The sequence below is a fragment of the Zalophus californianus genome, chromosome 17 (genome assembly GCF_009762305.2).
Source record: "Zalophus californianus isolate mZalCal1 chromosome 17, mZalCal1.pri.v2, whole genome shotgun sequence".
Classification (NCBI taxonomy): domain Eukaryota; kingdom Metazoa; phylum Chordata; class Mammalia; order Carnivora; family Otariidae; genus Zalophus; species Zalophus californianus.
Genome location: NC_045611.1, coordinates 43,652,619 through 43,672,013, shown reverse-complemented (window position 1 = coordinate 43,672,013; position 19,395 = coordinate 43,652,619). Strand labels below are relative to the sequence as shown.

Here is a 19,395-nt window from a genome sequence, read left to right as displayed (position 1 = left end):
TCTATGCTTCTAGTCACAGAGGTTGCTCTGACTCTCATACCCCACAGCTGATCTATCAAGAAATCCTGTTGGCTCTGCCTTAGCAATATATCCAGAATTTTCTCCGACATCTGGTTCAAGTCACAGGCACCTCTAGCCTGGGCTATTGCAGTAGTCCACTCCCTGGCCTCCTGGCTTCCCCACTGGCCTCCCCAATCATCCACTCAGCCAGAGGAGACCCTGTTAACACCTCAGTCAGATCACTTCCCTTTGGTCTAGAACCCTCCCCTTGGGTCTTGTCCGACTCTCAGTCAAAAGCCAAAGTCCTTACAAACGATCTACACAGTTTTGTCTCTCTTATACCCTCATTTCCTATCCTTCCTCCCACTGCTCCAGCCACACAGGCCTCCTCCTCCTTAAACATGCAGGCTGACTTCCCTCTAAGGGCCTTTGCTGTCCCCTTGGTCTGCAGTGCTCTTCCTGAAGCTGGCTCCCTCCCTCACCTCCTTCAGGTCACCTTGGTTAGTCCTCCCCAGACCAGATATTTAAAATGGGCATCTTGTCAGTCCATGGAAGGACCATTCTTCTTTAGGGGCTCAGTGGTTCCCAGAATGGTGTAGGCTCTCCTTGGGGTCTAGATCGCAGTTCTATCACCCTCAGCTTGGAGTGGGAAGACGGGAGGTGGTTTGGGGGATCAAACCCTAGGCTGAATTTTCCTTAGGAAAAGCACTGGAAGGACACACATTAAATCGTTTTTTGGAGTCTTGAGTCCTCTCTTCAGGAGGGACACGGTAGGTAAACTGGAAGTTAGTGATTGGGTCTGATTCCTTTACAAGTCCCAGCAGGACAGGCACACAGTAGGCCCTGGAGGGACTGAGATGATTCCTCTGAAGGTCCCATCACACAGTGAGCACACAAGTAGGTCCCCTAAGGGTCTGGGTGTGTCTTAGGATCACACAGGCGGGGGTGGGGGTGGGGGTGGGATGTGAGTGTGGTGGTGCACACTTAGGGTCCCTAGCGGGTTTAGTCAGTATCCGTGGGAAGGACGCAGGCAGCACTCACGACTAGTTTGATGGGATTTTTTATTGGGTCGCTCCTCCCGGTCCACCCCCCGCGCAGTCCGGACAGGCCAGGCCGGGCACTCGGCCCCCGAAACGGTACGTGTACTTGCGCCCACCGCTCTTGCGCACTATGTCGCGGCGGTAGTAGTAGCGTAGGCCTCGGCTCAGTTTCTCGTAGTTCATGCCGGGTTTCCTCTTGCGCTCACCCCACAGCCGCGCCACCTAGGACAGAGGCCCGGCTTAGTCTGAGAGGGCAGGAGGGAGCAGGGCTTGGCCACGGACGGGCGGGGCGGGGGGCGCGGTTTCGGGTACGATCTGGTCGCGAGTTAGTCCAGGTAGCTCCCTGCAGGGTTGAGAGGAGTACGAGCTGGGGGCGGGGCCAACTACTAGGCAAACGGAATGGCCCGGCTAAATTGAACGGGAGGAGACCGGGGCGGGACTCGGCGCGTCTGGGAGGCTCCCGCACCTCTCTGGGGTCACACAGCTGGAACTCGCGGCTGTTGCCAGTCCAGCGGATGCAGTTGCTACGCTCCCCGTCTCGGAGCAGCTCCAGGAGGAACTGCCACAGCTGAATGGGACCTGCAGAGTGCAGGCAGGTGAACACTCAGGATTCCTAGCCCCAGACCATGTCCCTTCGACGACCCAGCTGTCCGGGCTCCCTCGCTTCGAAGGTCCAAGGGTCCAGGTCCTCCCAACTCGGGGCCCAGAAGTCCAGATCCCCTCCTCCTCGGGGCCCCAAGTGTCCGGATCCCTCCATATAACGAACCCAAGAATTGGCCTCAGGGACCCACGCAGCCGAGGCCCCCATCTCGGAAACTTGGAGGCGTTTGGCTGCCACACCTTGGTGACCCAGGCATCCAGACCCTCACCTCTTTCCTCTCACCTAATCCAGGAGCCTAGGTTCTGGTCTCCTGTTCCCTATTAGACTACCAGTCTAAGTCCTCTCCTCCCTCAGGACCCCCCCTCACCGCCTCTCTCGGACTCTTAGGTAACTAAGCCCCGCACCTTCCCGGCCAGTTTCCCGGGTCCCGCCCTAACGCGCCTAGGCCCCGCCTCACTAGAGTCCGGTCCTGCGGACTTCTCACCTCGGTGGTTATTTTTGGGGTAACAAGCCACGGTTACGCCGCCCGACTGCTGGCTTGGTTCGGAGGACGTGGTGAGATCTGAAGTCTGGTACCCCTTTGAAGAGGTGTTGCAGTCCGTTTGCAGCCCCGAGACCCAGGAGGTGGTATAGTCTGAGCCCGCAGGCCCACCCAACGAAATGGTAGAGTCCGCGCTCGGCTCCCCGCGGCGGCCCTTGCCCCAGTAGGTGGGGCCGTCGAGGCCAATAGAACAGTCCCAGTTGGTGGAGGAGCTGGCGGCGGCCTGGGCGCGGGACCACGAGTTGGTCCCTCCCCCGGAGGTGGTCCAGTTCTGGTCCGCGGCCCCCGCAGCACCAGCTAAGGGGGCGGGACCCAGGCCGGGAGGGGCGGGGCCCAGGGCCTGGGAGACGCCGCTCGAAGGGTCCGAGCCCGTGCACGCCAAGTCTGTCCAGTCTCCCGACCACCGAAGAGCCTGCGGGGCGGGCTCTGTGAGGAGTAACAGACCCCAAGTGAGGGGAGCACAGGTGTCCCGGTCCCCGGCCCCCTCAGGGGTTCTTGGGAGTCTAAGCTCTCAGCCCTGGCGCCCTGGGCTCCCGGATCTAGGCCATGCCATCTTGAGGACACAGGGGTTCCGGTCCTAGCCCCGTTCCCCTCAAAGATCAAAGAGTTTAAACCTCTAGCTACGGTGGAGGACCCCAGTCCCCTCTTTACCCCGCCTCTGCGCACACACTCACCCGCCCCCCATGGAGCTTCTGGGTGCGGTAACGCGGAGCCCCAGTCCGGCTGTGGGAGCCCTGTGAGGGATAAGAACGAGCAGAGTTTAGGGAAGGGTGTGAGCAATGACTGGAGACGCCCCCTCGACCACTCAGCCAGCAGTCTTTATTTGTCAGGGACTGAGTTATTGCCCCCAGCCCCTACTCACTCACACCTAGAACTCAGGACCCTGGCCTCGTCCTCTTTCAACCTCAGGACTTCAGGCCGGCAGCCCTCTCCCCCTTCCGCCTCCGGAGTCCAGGCACGCCCCCTTCCTCCCTCAGCTCCCAGGAGCCCAGCCTCTCACCTTCCTCAGCTCCCAGGAGTCCCAGCCCACAGCCACCTTTCCAGCGTGTCTCCGCTATTAGCGTGTCCCCGGGGAGCGCCAGTTCGGGGAAATAGAAGCCGAGTTCAGCTCCTTCTGCAGGCAATGAGGCGGTTAGGGCCGGGTCGGGGTCAGCGGAGGCCCCCACCTATGCACCCTCCCCTCGCATGGACTCCGCCCCAGCAGCCTACCCAGCCCTGACAGCCTGTTCCCTGGGGGCACTTCCTGTGGAGACGCTTCATCCCAGTTCCAGAAGTCCATGGATGCTCCTTGTGAATGTTCTGGGCAGGGAGAAAAAAGGGAGTAAGCGGTGAGCCGGTGACACTTAGGGACCCTGGAGTCTGGGCCCCAGCCCTTGCTTCCCTCAGACCCAGGAGTCCAGGCCTTTTGCTCCCTCCTTCCGCAGGACCCTGGAATCTTGGCCTCCAGTGTCCCTTTTCTCAGACTAGGAGTAAGGGACCTCAGCCCTCTCCTCCCTCAGACCCAGGAGTCCAGGCCCCCAGACATCCAGTCCCCAGCTCATGGCTCACCTCTGGCGGGTTTCTCTGTCCCCGACCAGGGGTCTCAGCCCCATTTCATACCATGTACCCCCTCCCCTGGGGGCCTGGGCAGGGGGGAATTTTCCGAGACGTCAGAGCCGGGGGTCGCAGCGGGGTCGAGTTGCAGGGCCCGGGGCGGGGCCAAGGGCCCCCCGCCCACCCCCCACCCCCCACACCTCAGGGATGGCCGCCTGCCTCCTGATAGCTACAGCTGTCCTGCTGCAGGGGTGGCTTGGACTTGGGACAGGAGCTGGGGGAACGGCGGGCTGTGAGAGACCCGGGGTGCGGAGGCGTGTTTACGGGGTGATGGGGGTGGAGCGGGGGGTTGGGTGGCCAGGTTTTCCGTCTTGGGGACTTGATCCTGCGACATGGGGGGTAGGGGGGAGGGTCTGGGGTCAGCTGGGCTGCGCCAGGCTTATCTGCAACAGGAAGGGGGATTTCCGGCCAGACCCCAGGTCCGCCAACGTCACAATCTGTAGGGGGACTGCGAGGCGGGGTGGAGGAATATGGTTGGGGGAGGCCAACCCAGGATCCCCCTCGAGGGCTTTGAGGACGTTCTGGGGCTGCTCTTGAGGAGTGTCAATCATGATAACACACCAACAATGTAAACAATAACCAGAGTAATTCTAATAGCTAACAGTTATTGAGGGCTCACTGCATGCCACCAACTGTACCAGGGGGCTTCATTTAATCCTTTTCTGAAGTAAGTACTAGTCTTCATTTTATGAAAAGGGAAATTGAAGCAGACTTCCTTTCACTTCTCTTCATCTCTAGAATCCTATGCTATAATAGTTTGAGACAAATGGGGGAAATTTGAGTATGAATTGAATATGAGATATAGAATTATTCATTTTCTTAGATGTGATTATGGTATGAAAGCTGTCTCTATAAGGACATGAACACATATTTGGGGGTGAAGTATTACTTGCTTCAAATGATTCAGCAAAAAACCCAACCCACCTGTATACATGTAACATATACATACATGCAATAGTTGGGACATAATTATACTCAGAAATTATTTATCCGAAACTTCAAATATAACCTAGGTCTCCTGTATTTTTTTTTTTAAGTTTTGTTTATTTATTGGAGAGAGAAAGAGAGAGAATGCGATCAGGGGGAGGGGCAGAGGAAGAGGTGGAGAGAGAAGCAGAATCCCCACTGAGCACTTGAGTGCAGAGCCCAAAGCCCAACTGGGGGCTCGATCTCACAACCCTGAGACCATGACCTGAGCCAAAATCAAGAGTTGATGCTTAACTGACTGAGCCACCCGGGTGCCCCTGTCCTGTATTTTTATTTCCTAAATCTGGTAACCCTAAACCTAGGTAGCTTGGCTTCAGAGCCTGTGGTTGTACCCATCCTGCTGCATGTATTAGTAAGTATTTACCATTAAAAAGAAACTCTTTGATATGGGCACTTTCCAGTATTCACCCTGCCTGACCATTAACCAGTGCCATTCTGAGGGTGGGAGGACCGGGGTGTGGGCACTGCTCTTCTGTTCATGTTACATTAGGGAAACTGGGCCTTAGGAGGGAGAGCCACTTAATGGGTCACAGAGTGGGCAAGTGGGGAGTGCTGGCATTGGCCTCAGCATTGGGGGAGCAAGGAGCCCCCAGGCATCACTGCTCCACCATCCATCCAACCCAGGGGCCTGCAGGGTGTCCTGCTGATCCCCACCAGGCACCAAGCCTCCTCTCCCTGAAGCTGGCCTTTCTCCTGTGTGTGTCTGTCTGTCCATGGCTCTCTGCCCAAGTCAGGGTCCCTGGCTCTGGGTCTCTGTTGCACCAGGCCTGACTCCAGTGAGGCCTCGTGAGGCCATGTCACCCAGTCTCACCCTCCCCATCTCTCTCCCTACTTCTTTATCTCTGTCCCCATTTCTCTCTTTGGGTTTTCTCCCCATGTCCCTTCCCATTGTACTGCCTTCACCTGCAGTTCTCACCTCTCCTTCTTTGTCCCCCCCCATCTCTCCATCTCCCGCCAGCTACATCTCTTCATCTCTTGCCATCTGTCTCTCAACCCCACCGTTGAGCTTTCTCTCCCTTTCCTCAGGAGGACTTAAATGCACACATTTAAAAGCTTCCTTTCGGAGATAAACCATAAGAGACTCTTAATCATAGGAAACAAACTGAAGGGTTGCTGGAGTGGAGGGGGGTGGGGGGGATGGGGTAACTGAATGATGGACGTTAAGAAGGGCACATGATGTAATGAGCCCTGGGTGTTATATAAGACTGATGAATCACTGACCTCTACCTCTGAGACCAATAATACATTATATGTTAATTAATTGAATTTAAATTAAAAAAAAATAAAAGCTTCCTTCCTGCAATCATTCCCTCTTCCCATCTCCTCCCTTGTTCCTCTGACTGAAGTGAGCAGAAGGGGGTTGGAGCAGGAAGGGCTAGTGATGTGGGGGGGTAGGGATTGAGGGTCTTGGGGCTGGGTTGTCTAGCCCAGGTGGCAGGGGGCTGAAGGGCACTTCCTGTGAGGGAGGGAGGCCCTCACCCTTCTAACCGGACTGGAAAATGTGACGTCAGAGCGGGAGCAGTAAGGGAGGAAGGCGGGAACAGAGGAAATTTGACACCTCTCCCGGGTGACCAGCTTCCCAGAGAGGTCTTGGCATTGTTTCCTTCCTCCTCCCATGCCCCCTCTCAACCCAGGGTTCTGCTGGCTCTGCCCCTTGGAGACCCTCATCCCCTCCCCACGGCTCGAACCACGCAGTCTCTCTCCTCTGCCTGGTCCCCGCTCCTGCCTCCTTCAGGCCTCTAGTCCACAGCATGGCCGTGTTAGGGCTCCTTCTAAAGTGCAAATCTAATGCCAGTCCCCTGTTTGAACTTGGTTCCAGCTTCTCAGGGCTTCCTGCTGCCTTCAGGGTAAAGTCTAAGCTCTTAGTCTAGTGTTCAAGATCCTGCTTCGACACTTCTTCAGACAGGCAGTGTCAAGCTTGGGGCTGGGAAAAAGAGAGGTGGGAGAGATCCATAGATGCAGAGAGAGAATAGAGACTCAGAGACAAGAAACAGAGGGGCACTCACAGAGACACTCACAAGGAAACAAGACACAGAGAAGCACTCGAGGGGGTCCACACAGACATAAGGCGAGAGAATGCGGCTGGGGTTTGGCAGAGAGAAGAAACTGGGAAACAGTCTCAGAGATGCAGAGGGTGAGAACTGCAGAGACTGGGAGAGAATAACAGGAAGAGCACGAGACAGACTCAGAAGTGGTCAGTTCCTTCAGGAAGCCCTCCCCAACTCCCAGGTCAGCACCCTGGGCTCCGCCATCCCAACTCTGACCATTCCATGTGGCAACGGGCCTGTCTGCCGCCACTGGACCAGGAGCTCTGAGGGAACAGAATCCAGGACTGTTTCAGTCACCATGCCCCCAGCACTGGCGAGGCCTTCGGTGAGTTTGCTGCATGGATGAAAGCCTGGAAGGCTGTGACCTCCAGAAAGGCAGGGCCCAGAAGACTCCCTACCTTGGTACTGAGAATACAGGATGGAGTCAGAAGATAACTGGACTGAGTCTCGACTTGGTTTTGGCCTGGCTGTAAGCCTCTGCTTTCTCCTCTGTGGAATGGGCTGCACTCAGCATGCACGTAAAAGAGGCTTCAGGAAGATGTGATGGGTGCACAGCAGGGATGAAAAAAATGCCCATCTGCATGTTTGTCTATGTAAACTTTTAAAGCTCCACACTATTCACTATTCCCAGATCGAGGGATGCCAAGCCCTGTTCCCCAAAGAGTGCTTCCAAGCCCAGCCAGGGACGGAAATAATGTAAATTTATTGAAACTGGTTTTGGGGAAGGTGGGTGGGTGGATAGTTGGGGATCTTCCAAAGAGAACTGGGAGAAGAGCCAGCGCCCGGCCAGGAGGGAGCGGGTGCCCGGCCACAGACCCTATCTCAGGCCCAGTTTCTTCTTCTCCTTCTGCTTCTTGCGTACCACATCCAGGTTCCGGTCCTTCCACATACTCTTGCGCAGCTTGATGGGGCGTGAGCCCACATACTTCCCTGTGGGAATGGAGGGTTCAAGGTCAGGCTAGGGGTCAGGCTTAGGCCAGACGCTGGTCACACCCACGGTCCCTGAGAGAGGCCTCACCCACCGTTCATCTCACGCATGGCGCGCACGTAGTCGCTGGGGTCCTTAAAGCTGACAAAGCCATAGCCCTTGGTCTTGCCTGTGCGCTTGTCTCGGATCACCTTAGCCTTAAGGAAGGATGGGAAGCGGCTGAAGGCGCGTGCCAAGATGTCATCATTTACTTCATTGCCCAAATCCCCACAGAAGATCCGGAAGTCATCTGGGGTTGGGAAAGAGGAGGTCAGAAGATACAGAAGTCTGGCCCTGTGTCTACCTTATTTAAATAGCCCCCCTGCTCTGGAGGCATCCCCCAAACCCTCCTCCCTCTGTATCCCCAGCAGTCTCGGGCTGGGGCCCTCTCCGTAATAACAGCCAACATCTGTATGGTATTTACCCTGCGCTAGGCTCTCGGCTAAGTACTCATGAGGTTTTAACACATCTGGAACTCCCAACGGCCCTTTTACCCCGAGGCACAGAGAAGTCATGTTACCTGCCTAAAGTTACTCAACCAGGTAGTGGCCGAGCTAGGACAAGAACTCAGGCACCGGGCTCCAGAGTCCTCACTTTTAACTACCTGCACTGCCTTTCCGCACCCCAGGGCCATCTCGCCCATTGCCATGATGAAGGCTCCTCTGTCCTAGCCCTGGCCTCTCCTCTGAGCCTCTGGCATCCCTTGGTCTCCTGGACAGCTCCCCATAGATATCCCCGAGGCCCCTGACACCCGTTTGCTTTCTCTGCAAAGCCCACCCTACTTCCCCGAAAGATGAACGTGCTGTCTGATCCCTCTCCAAGGCTGACCTCAGCTGCCATTCCCAAGCATATCCCCTGGGCTGGGCCTGAGCCAGACCAAACATACTCAAGCCCAAAGCATCCCTTCCCCAACAAGGCACATGCTATTATTATCCCCTTGCTGGAGTAAGGAAAGGAGGATAGAAAGGCTAAGTGACTTGCCCAAGGTCACAGAACTAGGGTCTACAGCCTGCACTGACCACATCTAGGCTGACACTGCCATGCCCTGGCCTGGGGCAGGTAGACGTCAGGTCCATTTCCTCAGCTAGCACTGTGGCTGCCCCACGGCTTCTGTGGTGATCAAGGACACTCTCCCAGAACAAGTTAGACCGCCCTAAGAGGAAATGGTCTGATAAACTCAGAGGGAGGGGTCTTCTACAAAACAACTGGGCTGGACACTGCAAAAAACTGTTATACGCAAGACAAAAGTGGTAGGAGGGAGACCATTCTCATTAAAAGATAATCTAGAGGGTGCCTGGGTGGCTCAGTTGGTTAAGCGACTGCCTTCGGCTCAGGTCACGATCCTGGAGTCCCGGGACTGAGTCCCACATCGGGCTCCCTGCTCAGTGAGGAGTCTGCTTCTCCCTCTGACCCTCCCCCATCTCATGCTTTCTCTCATTCTCTCTCTCACATAAATAAATAAAATCTTAAAAAAAAAAAAAAGAGGGGCGCCTGGGTGGCTCAGTTGGTTAAGGTGACTGCCTTCGGCTCAGGTCATGGTCCTGGAGTCCTGGGATTGGGTCCCGCATTGGGCTCCCTGCTCAGCAGGGAGTCTGCTTCTCCCTCTGACCTTCCCCCCTCTCATGCTCTATCTCATTCTCTCTCTCAAATAAATAAATAAAATCTTAAAAAAAAAAAAAAAGATAATCTAGAGACCGAAAACTGCATGCATCCTGATTCACAGGAAAAGATGGCTGTAACAGATGGTTTAGGGACAACTGGAGAAACTTAAACATAAAGGGAATATGAGATACCACAGAATGACCATTCATTTTCTTAGGAATGTTAATGATATTATGATATAAAAAAGACTGTCACTTTTCTTAGGAGATGAATGCAGAGGTATTTAGGAGGGAAGTGGTAACTTCATTTATAACTTGCTCCAAATGACTGAGCAAAATCCAAAAAAAACATACATACACATAGAAGGATAAAGTGAATACAGCAAAATGTCAATTGCTGAATCTAAGTGGTGGATATACATGGCTGTTCACTGTGCAATTCAGTGTTAAAAAAATTTTTTTTTAAGATTATATTTATTTATTTGACAGAAAGAGCACACCACACACAAGCAGGGGCAGTGGCAGGCAGAGGGAGAGAGAGAAGCAGACGCCCCACTGAGCAGAGAGCCCAATGTGGGGCTGGATCCCAGGACCCTGGGATCATGACCTGGGCCAAAGGCAGATGCTTAACCGACTGAGCCACCCAGGCGCCCCAAGTGTTTAAAATTTTTCATAAGAAGCTGAGAGGAAAAAAAATAATGCTCTTTTACCTTTAGCAAGCCAGGCCTCTCATGAATAAAACAGAGTTCAGAAAGTCCTAGGTGCCAATTGCCTCTACCACATTCTGTTCAGTGGTTAGGTGAGGGCCTGCCCATCAGAGACATAGTCTAGCCCTCCATCATGCAGGCAAATACCAGGGCCTGCCCTATAAGAGAGGTGGCAGTTGCGGAGTGACCTGGTTTATGTTCCCTGTGTTTGCCCCAAAGAGGAGACCTTGGTGTGTCCGTGACTGAGCGATGCCTGGCCCTGCACTTGGGCCCCCTTACCTGCATCCCACTCCAGCAGGCTGGGGTCCTCCCAGCTGCTCCCAGCTGCTGTGCGAATGCACCGTTTCAATTTCTCTGGCTTTCCTTTCTTCTTGTCCTCACCCAAGGGCTCTGGGACCTGTAGAGGAAGGGGGATGGGGGGCAAAGGGCTTGGACCCATGTGTCCCTTTCAGGCTCCCCCACCTGCCTATGCCCCTCACTCTCCTGCTTCCATAATTAAAGAACTGGTTGTACTTCTGAATGTGAGGTACCTGTGTCTGCCTCCTTCTCTCCCATGTCCTCCCAGCCCCTCCAATTTCCTGGGTCCCTCCTCCCTCCATCAGTAGAGGGCTACATGTGTTTCTGGATGTGGAAGGCCATGGGTTCTTGTCTGCCCTCCCCGTCCTTTCTACCTGCCTTCCACCCCTGACTGCTATGCTTCCTGCTTACCTCAAGAGCCATGAGGCCAGGGGGTGGCTCAGGCCGTGGGGGCCGGGGTCGTGGACGCAGGGACAGGAGCTCAGGAATGCGCAGTGGGGGCAGTAGGCCTCGTACAACTTCCAGTGGGAGGGGCAGGGGTTCAGGCTCAGGCAAAGGCATGGCCAGGGCCAATGGCAGGCTAGGCCCAATGACCGCAGGGCCGGCGGGGGCACCTCCTGCTCCAACAGCCACCGCTGCGCTAGCCTCCTCTAGCCCAGCTGCTGCTGCCACCACTGCCTCTTCCTTCTCTTTCAGGCCCAAACCCAGGCCCAGCCCCAGCTCTCGAGGTGTTGCTGGCTCCTCCTGTGGGCAAGGGGAGACAAAGAGCGCCCTTTCAGAGGCTCAGACCTTACTCTCATCCTGTACAACAAAGCAAGGGCCTGAGGCCAGAGAGCAGACAAGAGACACCTAGACAGAGAAAGGAGTCTCTAGTCACAGACAGACACAGGGACAAAGATACCAGGACAGAAAAATAGAGAGGGACAATCAAAAGAAAAATAGAGATACAGGGATAGAAACAACCCACGGCCTGTGTTTCTCTCTCTACTTTCCTCACAAAAAGAAACAAAAACAGATTAGGCACAAAAAGAAATAGTGAGAGACTGAGACAGAGTCAGAGAGTGAGAAGGCAGACTTAGACATGGCCCATCAAGCCAGGACTGAGCATCTCCCCACCCTTCACACCTCTAACCGTGAGCTCCCTGTCCACACTTACCAGGGGAGGTCTCAGAGCAGCCATGGAGCCCAGGGGGGGCCCTGGGGCCCGAGCCATTGGTGGCAGCATCATAGGTGGTCCGGGGGGGCCAGGCAGAGGGGGGCCCACGAGGGCCTGGTGAGGGGGCCGCAGGGCCATAGGGCGGGGACCACCTGCTGCAGAAGAAAGAGCAGAATCTGTCAGGGTGTTAGTGGGGGAGTTGGAGGGCTTAGGGGGGAAGTTATGTGGCAGAGATGATGACCCTGGCCCCCTCACCTGCTCTCTGTAGCACGTGGGGGACGAAGGCCGGACGCAGGATAGGGGCCCTCTGGGGGGCCACAGCTGTGGGAGAGAGAGATGGGGGTGTGTGTCATGGGGGACCGGGGCACTTGCGGTGAGGTGTGTGTGTGTGGGTACTCTCAGCATCCAAGAGATCCTGGAGAAGAGTCTGGGGAACCTTCTGGGAGATGCAGGAGTCTTTCCATTTGTTCATTCAGCAAAAATTTACCACTGAGCATCTCCTCTGGGCCTGTCCCTTTCCTGGACAATACTAGGGACACACTGAAAGACCCAAGGCTCTCAGGGAGCTCCTGGTCCAGAACAGGAGGGAATAGACCCATCATCAGAGAGTGACAGCCCAGAATGATCAGGGCCAGGATGGGGTAAAGCCCAGGCAGGGTGATTGGAACTAGGAGGGGGAAGCCTGGGGAGTGGTGGGAGCCCAAAGGAGCCCTCTGACCTAGCCAGGGTGGCTAGAGGCTTCCTAGAGAAACGGACTTGTGAGCTGAAACCTAAAGGATAATAAAGACCCAACTGCCTTTGGTCAGGCAAAGGGTGACTAGAAAGACTACTGGCAAGTGGAACATTTACAAATAAAATTTTTTCCCTTTTCAGTTTAGTTTAATTTTAATAGCAGAAGCTGAAATGTGGAGAGCATCGTAAGAGAATGGTCAAAAGGTCAGTAGGCGTCCAAGCATAGCCTTGTTGGCTGGATCATGGATGTCCTCCTGAGGGCAGCAGGGAGCCACAGCAAGGCTGGAAGCTGGGCAGTGTGACTAGGTCAGATGTGCATTTTGATCGAGACCATACTAAAGAATAAGAGATGTTGAGATTTCTCAGACATCAGATAAAAAAAGTATGACAGGAATTAAGTAACACAATCAACAAGTTTGATCCAATAGAGATTGTACCAGAACTTTACAGAACATGTATTCTTTTCATACATATAAGGAAGTAGTGTCACAAAAATTGACTGTGTGTATAAAGGTCATCCTGACAACAAAAGTAAGAATGACCTGTGGAGAGGATAGATCTTAGTTAACTTGATTCTGATTTAGTTAATAGGCTTTGGAAGATTATAGTTGGGCGACAGTGAGCAGGAGAGAGAAGGGAGGTCAACAAGAACATTGTGGGCATATTCTAGCAATGCTTAGGGCTCCTGGGGAGTTTATGGGGGATCTCTCTTTAAGGGGCCAGGTGATGTAGGGTCTTGACTGCCAGGTGAGGAGCTTGGTGCTTATTTGATGGTTTCTTTATCCCATCAACAGATAGCATATAATGCTTACAATGTGGCAGGCACCAAGACTTTTGTCCCTCATGGAGCTTGTATTTTAGAGGAAACAAAAGGTGATAACCATAATGAGTAAACTGTATAGCTTGTTACAAGGCATTAAGTGCTATGGAGAAATACAGCAAAGAGTAGGGATTACGAGTAATGATAAGGGGGTTGGTTTGCAATGATAAGTGAAGCCTTACTAAGGCCAAACTGACAAGTATATGATCAGGTTTGTGCTTTAGAAAGATGGTAATGTCAGAGCGGGGATGAAATGAAGTGGCTGAGTTAGCGCAATGATGTTGGTAAGATGCTGCAGTAGTCAAAACAAGAGTACTTGGTTAAATGTGGGGTTCCTGGCCCACACCTACCTGCTCGACGTAGGAACATAGCTTCTCGAGCCTCTGGACTGTCCAGGTGACTCCGATCACCAGGGCCAAAGCCAACTGTTGGAATGGGAAGAGACAAGGATGGTGGGAGGAGCGTCCCAGGCATCCCTTTTTATCACCCTGCCTGATCCCCTGGTTCCCTCTCCTCCACCACTCCTTGCTTACCTGGACCCACAAAAGGAGGGCCACCCACCATGGGAGGAACCACTGTGGCTGCAGCAGCTGCCCGGGCCTCCAAAGTCTGTTGGACCTGTTGGGGAGGAAATTGGGGTGAGGGGCCTGACTCAGTCCCCGCAAGGTGCCCTGGCTGGCTTACCCTGGGAGGCCAAGGGTTTCATTCTTTGCATTCTGTGTGGGGCTGGCTGTCAACCTTAAGCCTAAGTTAAAATGTCACTTTTCAGGGAGGCTTTTGGGATCATACTAGTGAAAGCTGTCCTTAGCCCCTCCCATTAGCAACTTTTCTTGCTTTCCTGTTTCATCTTCCTCAGTGCATTTAGCACTATCTGAAGTTATGTCCAGCCTGTCCTTCTCATCTCCCATGCCTCCACCCTGGTCCAAGCCATCATTATCTCTTGCCTAGATGATTATGGTAGCCTCTTCTTCAGTCTCCTTGACTCTGCCTTAGTCCCCTACAGTCTATTCTCCAAACACAGCCATAGTTAGTTAATATCTTAGTTGGCCCATATTACCACTCTGCTCAAAATCCTTTAGCAGCATCCCATCTCAGAGTAAAAACCAAGGTCTTTATGGTGGCCCACAAGGCACTACCAGGTCTGGTCTCTATCACCTCTCGGTCCTCATCTCCTCCCACTCTCCCTCTTGCACGCTTTACTCTAGCCTCACTGTTCTCTCTGCTGTTCCTTGAACATGTCAGGTATGCACCTGTGTCATGGCCCTTGCACCGGCAGTTCTCTCTGCTGGGAATGCTCTTCCCCTAGATATCTCCAGGGTTCCCTCTATCATGTCTTTTATATCTTTGCTTAACTGCCACCTCCTCAGAAAGGCTTTCCCTGACCACGCTGATAAACCTCTTGCCTTTCTTACTTTACTTTGAGCTGTCTTTCCCCCAGCAAAATGTAAACCCCAGAAAGGTAGCGATTGTTTTTCTCTATATTGTTCTCTGTTATGTGCTTAATGACTAGAATAGTGCCTGATGCATAGAAGGCACCCAATAATTATTGACAGAATAAACAAGTTTCATTTACTTGCTTTCCTTTTAGTAGTCTCTCTCTCCACTAGTCATATATAGCTTACTATTGAGCAGGTCAATGTAACTAATGAGATTGAGGAACTATTTACCTTAAAATGTAAATTTTAAATAGATACAGAATATTTTTATCATTACAGAAAGTTCTACCAGACAACATGCTCTAGAATATAAGCTCCCAAAGGGCAGAAATATTGTTTGCTTAGTCGTTACTATGTTCTCAGTGCCTGGCACATAAAACATTCGCCATGCTAATCGATGATCAATATGTCAATAGCTCTCTGTATACAAACACTGCGTTCAAGGCACTGTGCTCTCTGATTTATATGCCTTAGCTCAGCCGTACCTGCTGGTAAGTGTTGGTTGCAATAATTGGGCGGATCACAGGAGCTGCTGGAACCTGCATCGCTTCTACCGTGGGGACCGTGGGCACCGCAGGCACAGCAGTTGGGATGCCAGTTACCGGAGCCCCCAGAACTTCCTGCTCAAACCTAAGGAGGCAAAACCGACACCACAGCTCAGGACCTCCCGTTAATTCTGAAACGCTGGGTATGCTGCGACAGCGCCTTCACTCCTGCCAACCTCTTCTTACTCCTGCCCCCACAATCCCAAAAGTCCCATTTCCCCATGACAGAGCCATGTCGGGCTAATTTCGGCCTGGAGACACCAGGGCTCGGTGGCTCTGACTCTGGGACGGCTTTTTATCGCGGGCCTTACAGTGCCATCTCCGCCTCCATCTCCTTCAAGCGTTCCTCCCCGCTCTTGCCCGGCATGCCGGCGCCAGGGCCCGGAACCACAGGTCCTCCTGCACCCGGGAGTCCCGGGGCTTGCCCCGCCCCGGCCATCGCTGCTGCCGTCGCTGTCGCCACCACTACCCGCTCGGCTCAGCGGCCTCGGCCAGTTCCGCGGTCTACTCTCCAGTCTTGTCGGGGTTGGCGCCCGTGAATGACGTATCAGCGAAAGCGACAGGCGCTGGTCCATGACATCATACGGAGCGAGGCCAATGAGAATCTGGCCACACATGGAGGGCCCACCCCGAGGAGGAATATAGACCAATCAGAGTGTCGGAAAAAGAAACCAATGAAGAGCCTGTTTCTAAGTAAGTGCAGCTAAGTGAGGCGGCCACGCCTTCATTGGAGGAATAAGGGCTAATGAGAGCGCTGTGAAGTCGTTGGCCCCGTCCCTAAAGAGGAAACTGGACCTTTGAGAGCTCAGAAAAGTTCGGAGGCTCCGCCTGTGCCACTGAGGCTCCTTCCGGAAGTGTTAAAGCCCACTGAGGTCCACATCAGCCGGGGGCTGGGCGAGGCTAGAGATTGGTGAATGCCGTGGCCTTGCAGTCGGTAGAGACACACTACCGGACAGCGACTTCCTGAAAGACGAGGGTCGGGATGTGGGAAGCGCAGAGGGGGCGCCTGGCCCAGGCTTTTTGGGGAAGGTGACGTCTGAAGACTTGCTAGTTGAAAATGGAGATGTTCTGGGTGGGAAGAATAGTTCGCGTAAAGGCCAAGAGAGTGGTAAAATGCGTCACCTCATAGTCACGTGTGTGTAGGTTTGGTCGCTGTGTCCTTTCTTGGGACACAGCTGATCCTTTTTGTAGTCCTCGGTGTGTTTTATTACGAATATTTAAAATACACAACACTAGGGGCGCCTGGGTGGCTCAGTGGGTTAAGCTTTGCCTTCGGCTCAGGTCGTGATCCCAGCGTCCTGGGATCGAGCCCCGCATCGGGCTCCCTGCTCAGCGGAGAGCCTACTTCTCCCTCTTCCCTCTGCCTGCTGCTCCCCCTGCTTGTGCTCGCCTGCACTCTCTCTGTTAAATAAATAAAACCTTAAAAAAGAAAAATAAATAAAATACACAACATTAGAAAAGAGTAACAAACCTACAGGTACTTCTTAGCAATTACTAATATTCTACCCTTTTTGTTTCACCTATACCTCTCATTATTATTATTATTACTATTATTATTTTGCTGGAGTATATTAAAGCAAATTCCAGACATTAATAAATTCACCCATAAATGCTTCATGATAGATCTCTAACAGATAAGGACTATTTAAGAGAAGAAAAGAGCATTTTCATACCTAAGAAAACATTTCTGGTTCGTTCCCGGGTTCGGCACCACAAAAACAAAAACGAAAAACGAAAAGAAAAAAAGTATTAATTTCTTAGTATCGTCTAACATCCAGACTGTTAAAATTTCCCTGCCTCAAAATGTCTTTGTATAAAATCAGGCTACAAATAAGGTATGCACGTTGCATTTGGTTGTTTGGTGGTTTTTTTTTTTTTTTTTTTCCCCTGTCAAAACTTACTTTTACTGGCTGTCTTGGTTTCTTGAAGTTCCAGGTCTAAATCAGCAGTAATGAATGCTTTGTTAAAATACTGGCTTTTGGGGTGCCTGGGTGGCTAAGTTGGTTAAGCATCTGCCTTGGGCTCTTTATTACATCATTTTTGTCGTTATGGACTCACGGATATTTTATACTTTGGGTTATAATTCAATACTACTTTAGTTATTTTGTTGCCGAAATTGTTCCAGCATTTAAAATCTTCAGTCTTTTTTAATCTATAAATTTCCCTCCCCCTGACTTTTTCTTCCTTCCTTCCTCCCTCCCTTTCCTTCTTTTCCCCCCTCATCCCCACCTTGTTTTGCCTTCTATTTGTTGAAGAAACCGGACCAGTTGTCCTATAGGATATCTTACATTTTGGGTTTAACTGATTATATTGTTTCATTTGTTCCTCACGGCCCTCTCCCCCCTTTCTTATATAGTATATTGACAGCTAGAAGCTTGATTAGATTTAGGTTTTATTTGGTGAGAGAATACGTCCTCCAAAGTGCTATTGTAATGTATCTTATTGTATTCTATCAGGAGCACATGATGTCTAGTTGTCTTCTTTTGGTGCCCTAAGACTGATCAGTGTCATCCTGCTCCATCTTAAGATGCCCAATCAACCTTTCCACTACTAGCTTTAGCAGCCCTTGATCATTATTACCTGCATCTACTACTTCGTTGATATATGGACAATAGTGGTTTTCAAATTTTATTATTCTCTCTGTAATGATCAGTTATTTCACTCGTTCAGATACAGGAAAGACATGCTTGATTCTTTCCCTATTTTATGAAAAAAAAAATCAAAACGACTTGGTTCCTAGCACCCTTCAAAGGTGACCAGTGAGGTATTGTATGAACACTAACATGAACTTACATTTTCGAACATATTTCATGTGCTTCAAATCATTGCAGTCGCTCTAGTTGCTGCTCAGAATGTCCCATCTTTGGCCAGTGGCAACCACTTCAGATTGACTCCTGAGTCCTTCTGACTCAAACTCAAGTCTTGGAGGACTTCCTTGCTTTCTGGCACATGATGCCTCATACTCATGTGCCAATTTCCTGTCCCAGACCTGGAATCAGCTGTTTCCCCAAAGATCCCTAGTTCCATCTAGTAAAAAATGGCTTTTAGGGTCCACAATCTGGGGACGAGGGTTGCTCATTATTACTGGGTTATCATATTTAGACCTTTTCCGTGGTCTGAGCTAGGGAAATAAGTATTTTCTAGAAAGAGAAAAACCCACGAGTTCATTATGCTATTTCTAAGTCAAATGAAAGATTACAGGGTTAAAGTTTACTCCTTTGATTTGATACTTGATTTACATTAAAAATTTTGGTCCTCAGCAGGGCACCTGGGTGGCTCAGTTGGTTAAACATCCGACCCTTGATCTCAGCTCAGGTCTTGACCTCAGGGTCGTAAGTTCAAGCCCCTCATTGGGCTCCATGCTGGGCATGGAGCCTACTTAAAAAAAACTTGGTACCCAGAAACATTAGCACAAATACTTATTTGCTTTAGTCAAGTATAAAATTTCAAAATATATAATGTAGGTCTCAAAAATGTAAACTATATATTTTATCAAAATAAAAACGTGTTATTACAAACAAGACTAATACATGCAGTTTAAGATTGTATTGCAGTTCTTTTTCCCTTAGGATGCATGTACCACTGGAGGCATCAAGGGAAAGTACTATTTTATTTATTTTTAAAGATTTTATTTATTTATTGGCAGAGAGAGCAGCAGAGGGAGAGGGAAAAGTAGATCTCCTGCTGAGCAGGGAGCCCAATGTGGGACTCAATCCCAGGACCATAGGATCATGACCTGAGCTTAACCGACCGACTGAGCCACGCAGGTGCCTTGAAAGTACTATTTTAACCTCACCTGGAATAATTCTTTTTTTTTTTTAAAGATTGTATTTATTTATTCATAAGAGACGGAGAGGCAGAGGGAGAAGCAGGCTCCCCGCTGAGCAGGGAGCCCGATGCGGGACTCGATCCCAGGACCCTGGGATCATGACCTGAGCTGAAGGCAGACGCTTAACCATCTGAGCCACCCAGGCGCCCTGGAATAATTCTTATCTGAATCAATTGTGCCACCAACTTGATACAGTTAGGTTCGTTTGTTTTCAATTTTTAGGGATTTTTTCTCACTTCTTTTTTTTTTTTTTTTTTAAAGATTTTATTTATTTGACAGAGAGAGACACAGCAAGAGAGGGAACACAAGCAGGGGGAATGGGAGAGGGAGAAGCAGGCCTCCCGCCGAGCAGAGAGCCCGATGTGGGGCTCGATCCCAGGACCCTGGGACCATGACCTGAGCCGAAGGCAGACGCTTAACAACTGAGCCACCCAGGCGCCCCTCTCACTTCTTTAAATTACGAAAAATTAGATGTTTCCACAGTGCAAAGAATGA

General features: G+C 51.6%; 2 protein-coding genes across 6 annotated transcripts; both read right to left on the bottom strand.

Moving 5' to 3' along the window:
* Positions 1 to 1,044: 1,044 nt before the first annotated feature.
* On the bottom strand, positions 1,045 to 4,134 carry ETV2 (ETS variant transcription factor 2). 3 transcript variants are annotated; one of them, XM_027617897.1, is made up of 7 exons: positions 3,731 to 4,134; positions 3,392 to 3,481; positions 3,183 to 3,296; positions 2,857 to 2,916; positions 2,126 to 2,608; positions 1,507 to 1,619; positions 1,045 to 1,262 (listed from the first exon to the last, which is right to left on the bottom strand). In XM_027617897.1, exons 2-7 carry the CDS (start codon positions 3,459 to 3,461, stop codon positions 1,062 to 1,064), a joined length of 1,041 nt encoding a protein of 346 aa, XP_027473698.1. In that variant the 5' UTR covers positions 3,462 to 3,481; positions 3,731 to 4,134; the 3' UTR covers positions 1,045 to 1,061. The 3 variants fall into 3 exon arrangements, with proteins under 3 accessions (XP_027473698.1, XP_027473700.1, XP_027473699.1); XM_027617899.1 differs by having other exon boundaries at positions 3,183 to 3,293; XM_027617898.1 differs by having other exon boundaries at positions 3,916 to 4,134.
* A 3,356-nt stretch (positions 4,135 to 7,490) lies between these two features.
* Positions 7,491 to 15,627, bottom strand: RBM42 (RNA binding motif protein 42). Of its 3 annotated transcripts, none has more exons than XM_027617857.2 (10): positions 15,383 to 15,627; positions 15,012 to 15,156; positions 13,624 to 13,708; positions 13,441 to 13,515; positions 11,794 to 11,859; positions 11,539 to 11,714; positions 10,794 to 11,126; positions 10,365 to 10,482; positions 7,833 to 8,027; positions 7,491 to 7,740 (listed from the first exon to the last, which is right to left on the bottom strand). In XM_027617857.2, the coding sequence occupies exons 1-10, from the start codon at positions 15,508 to 15,510 to the stop codon at positions 7,628 to 7,630; spliced, it is 1,434 nt and encodes a 477-aa protein (XP_027473658.1). In that variant the 5' UTR covers positions 15,511 to 15,627; the 3' UTR covers positions 7,491 to 7,627. The 3 variants fall into 3 exon arrangements, with proteins under 3 accessions (XP_027473658.1, XP_027473659.1, XP_027473660.1); XM_027617858.2 differs by having other exon boundaries at positions 11,539 to 11,693; XM_027617859.2 differs by lacking the exon at positions 11,794 to 11,859 and having other exon boundaries at positions 11,539 to 11,693.
* Between the last annotated feature and the right edge of the window lie 3,768 nt (positions 15,628 to 19,395).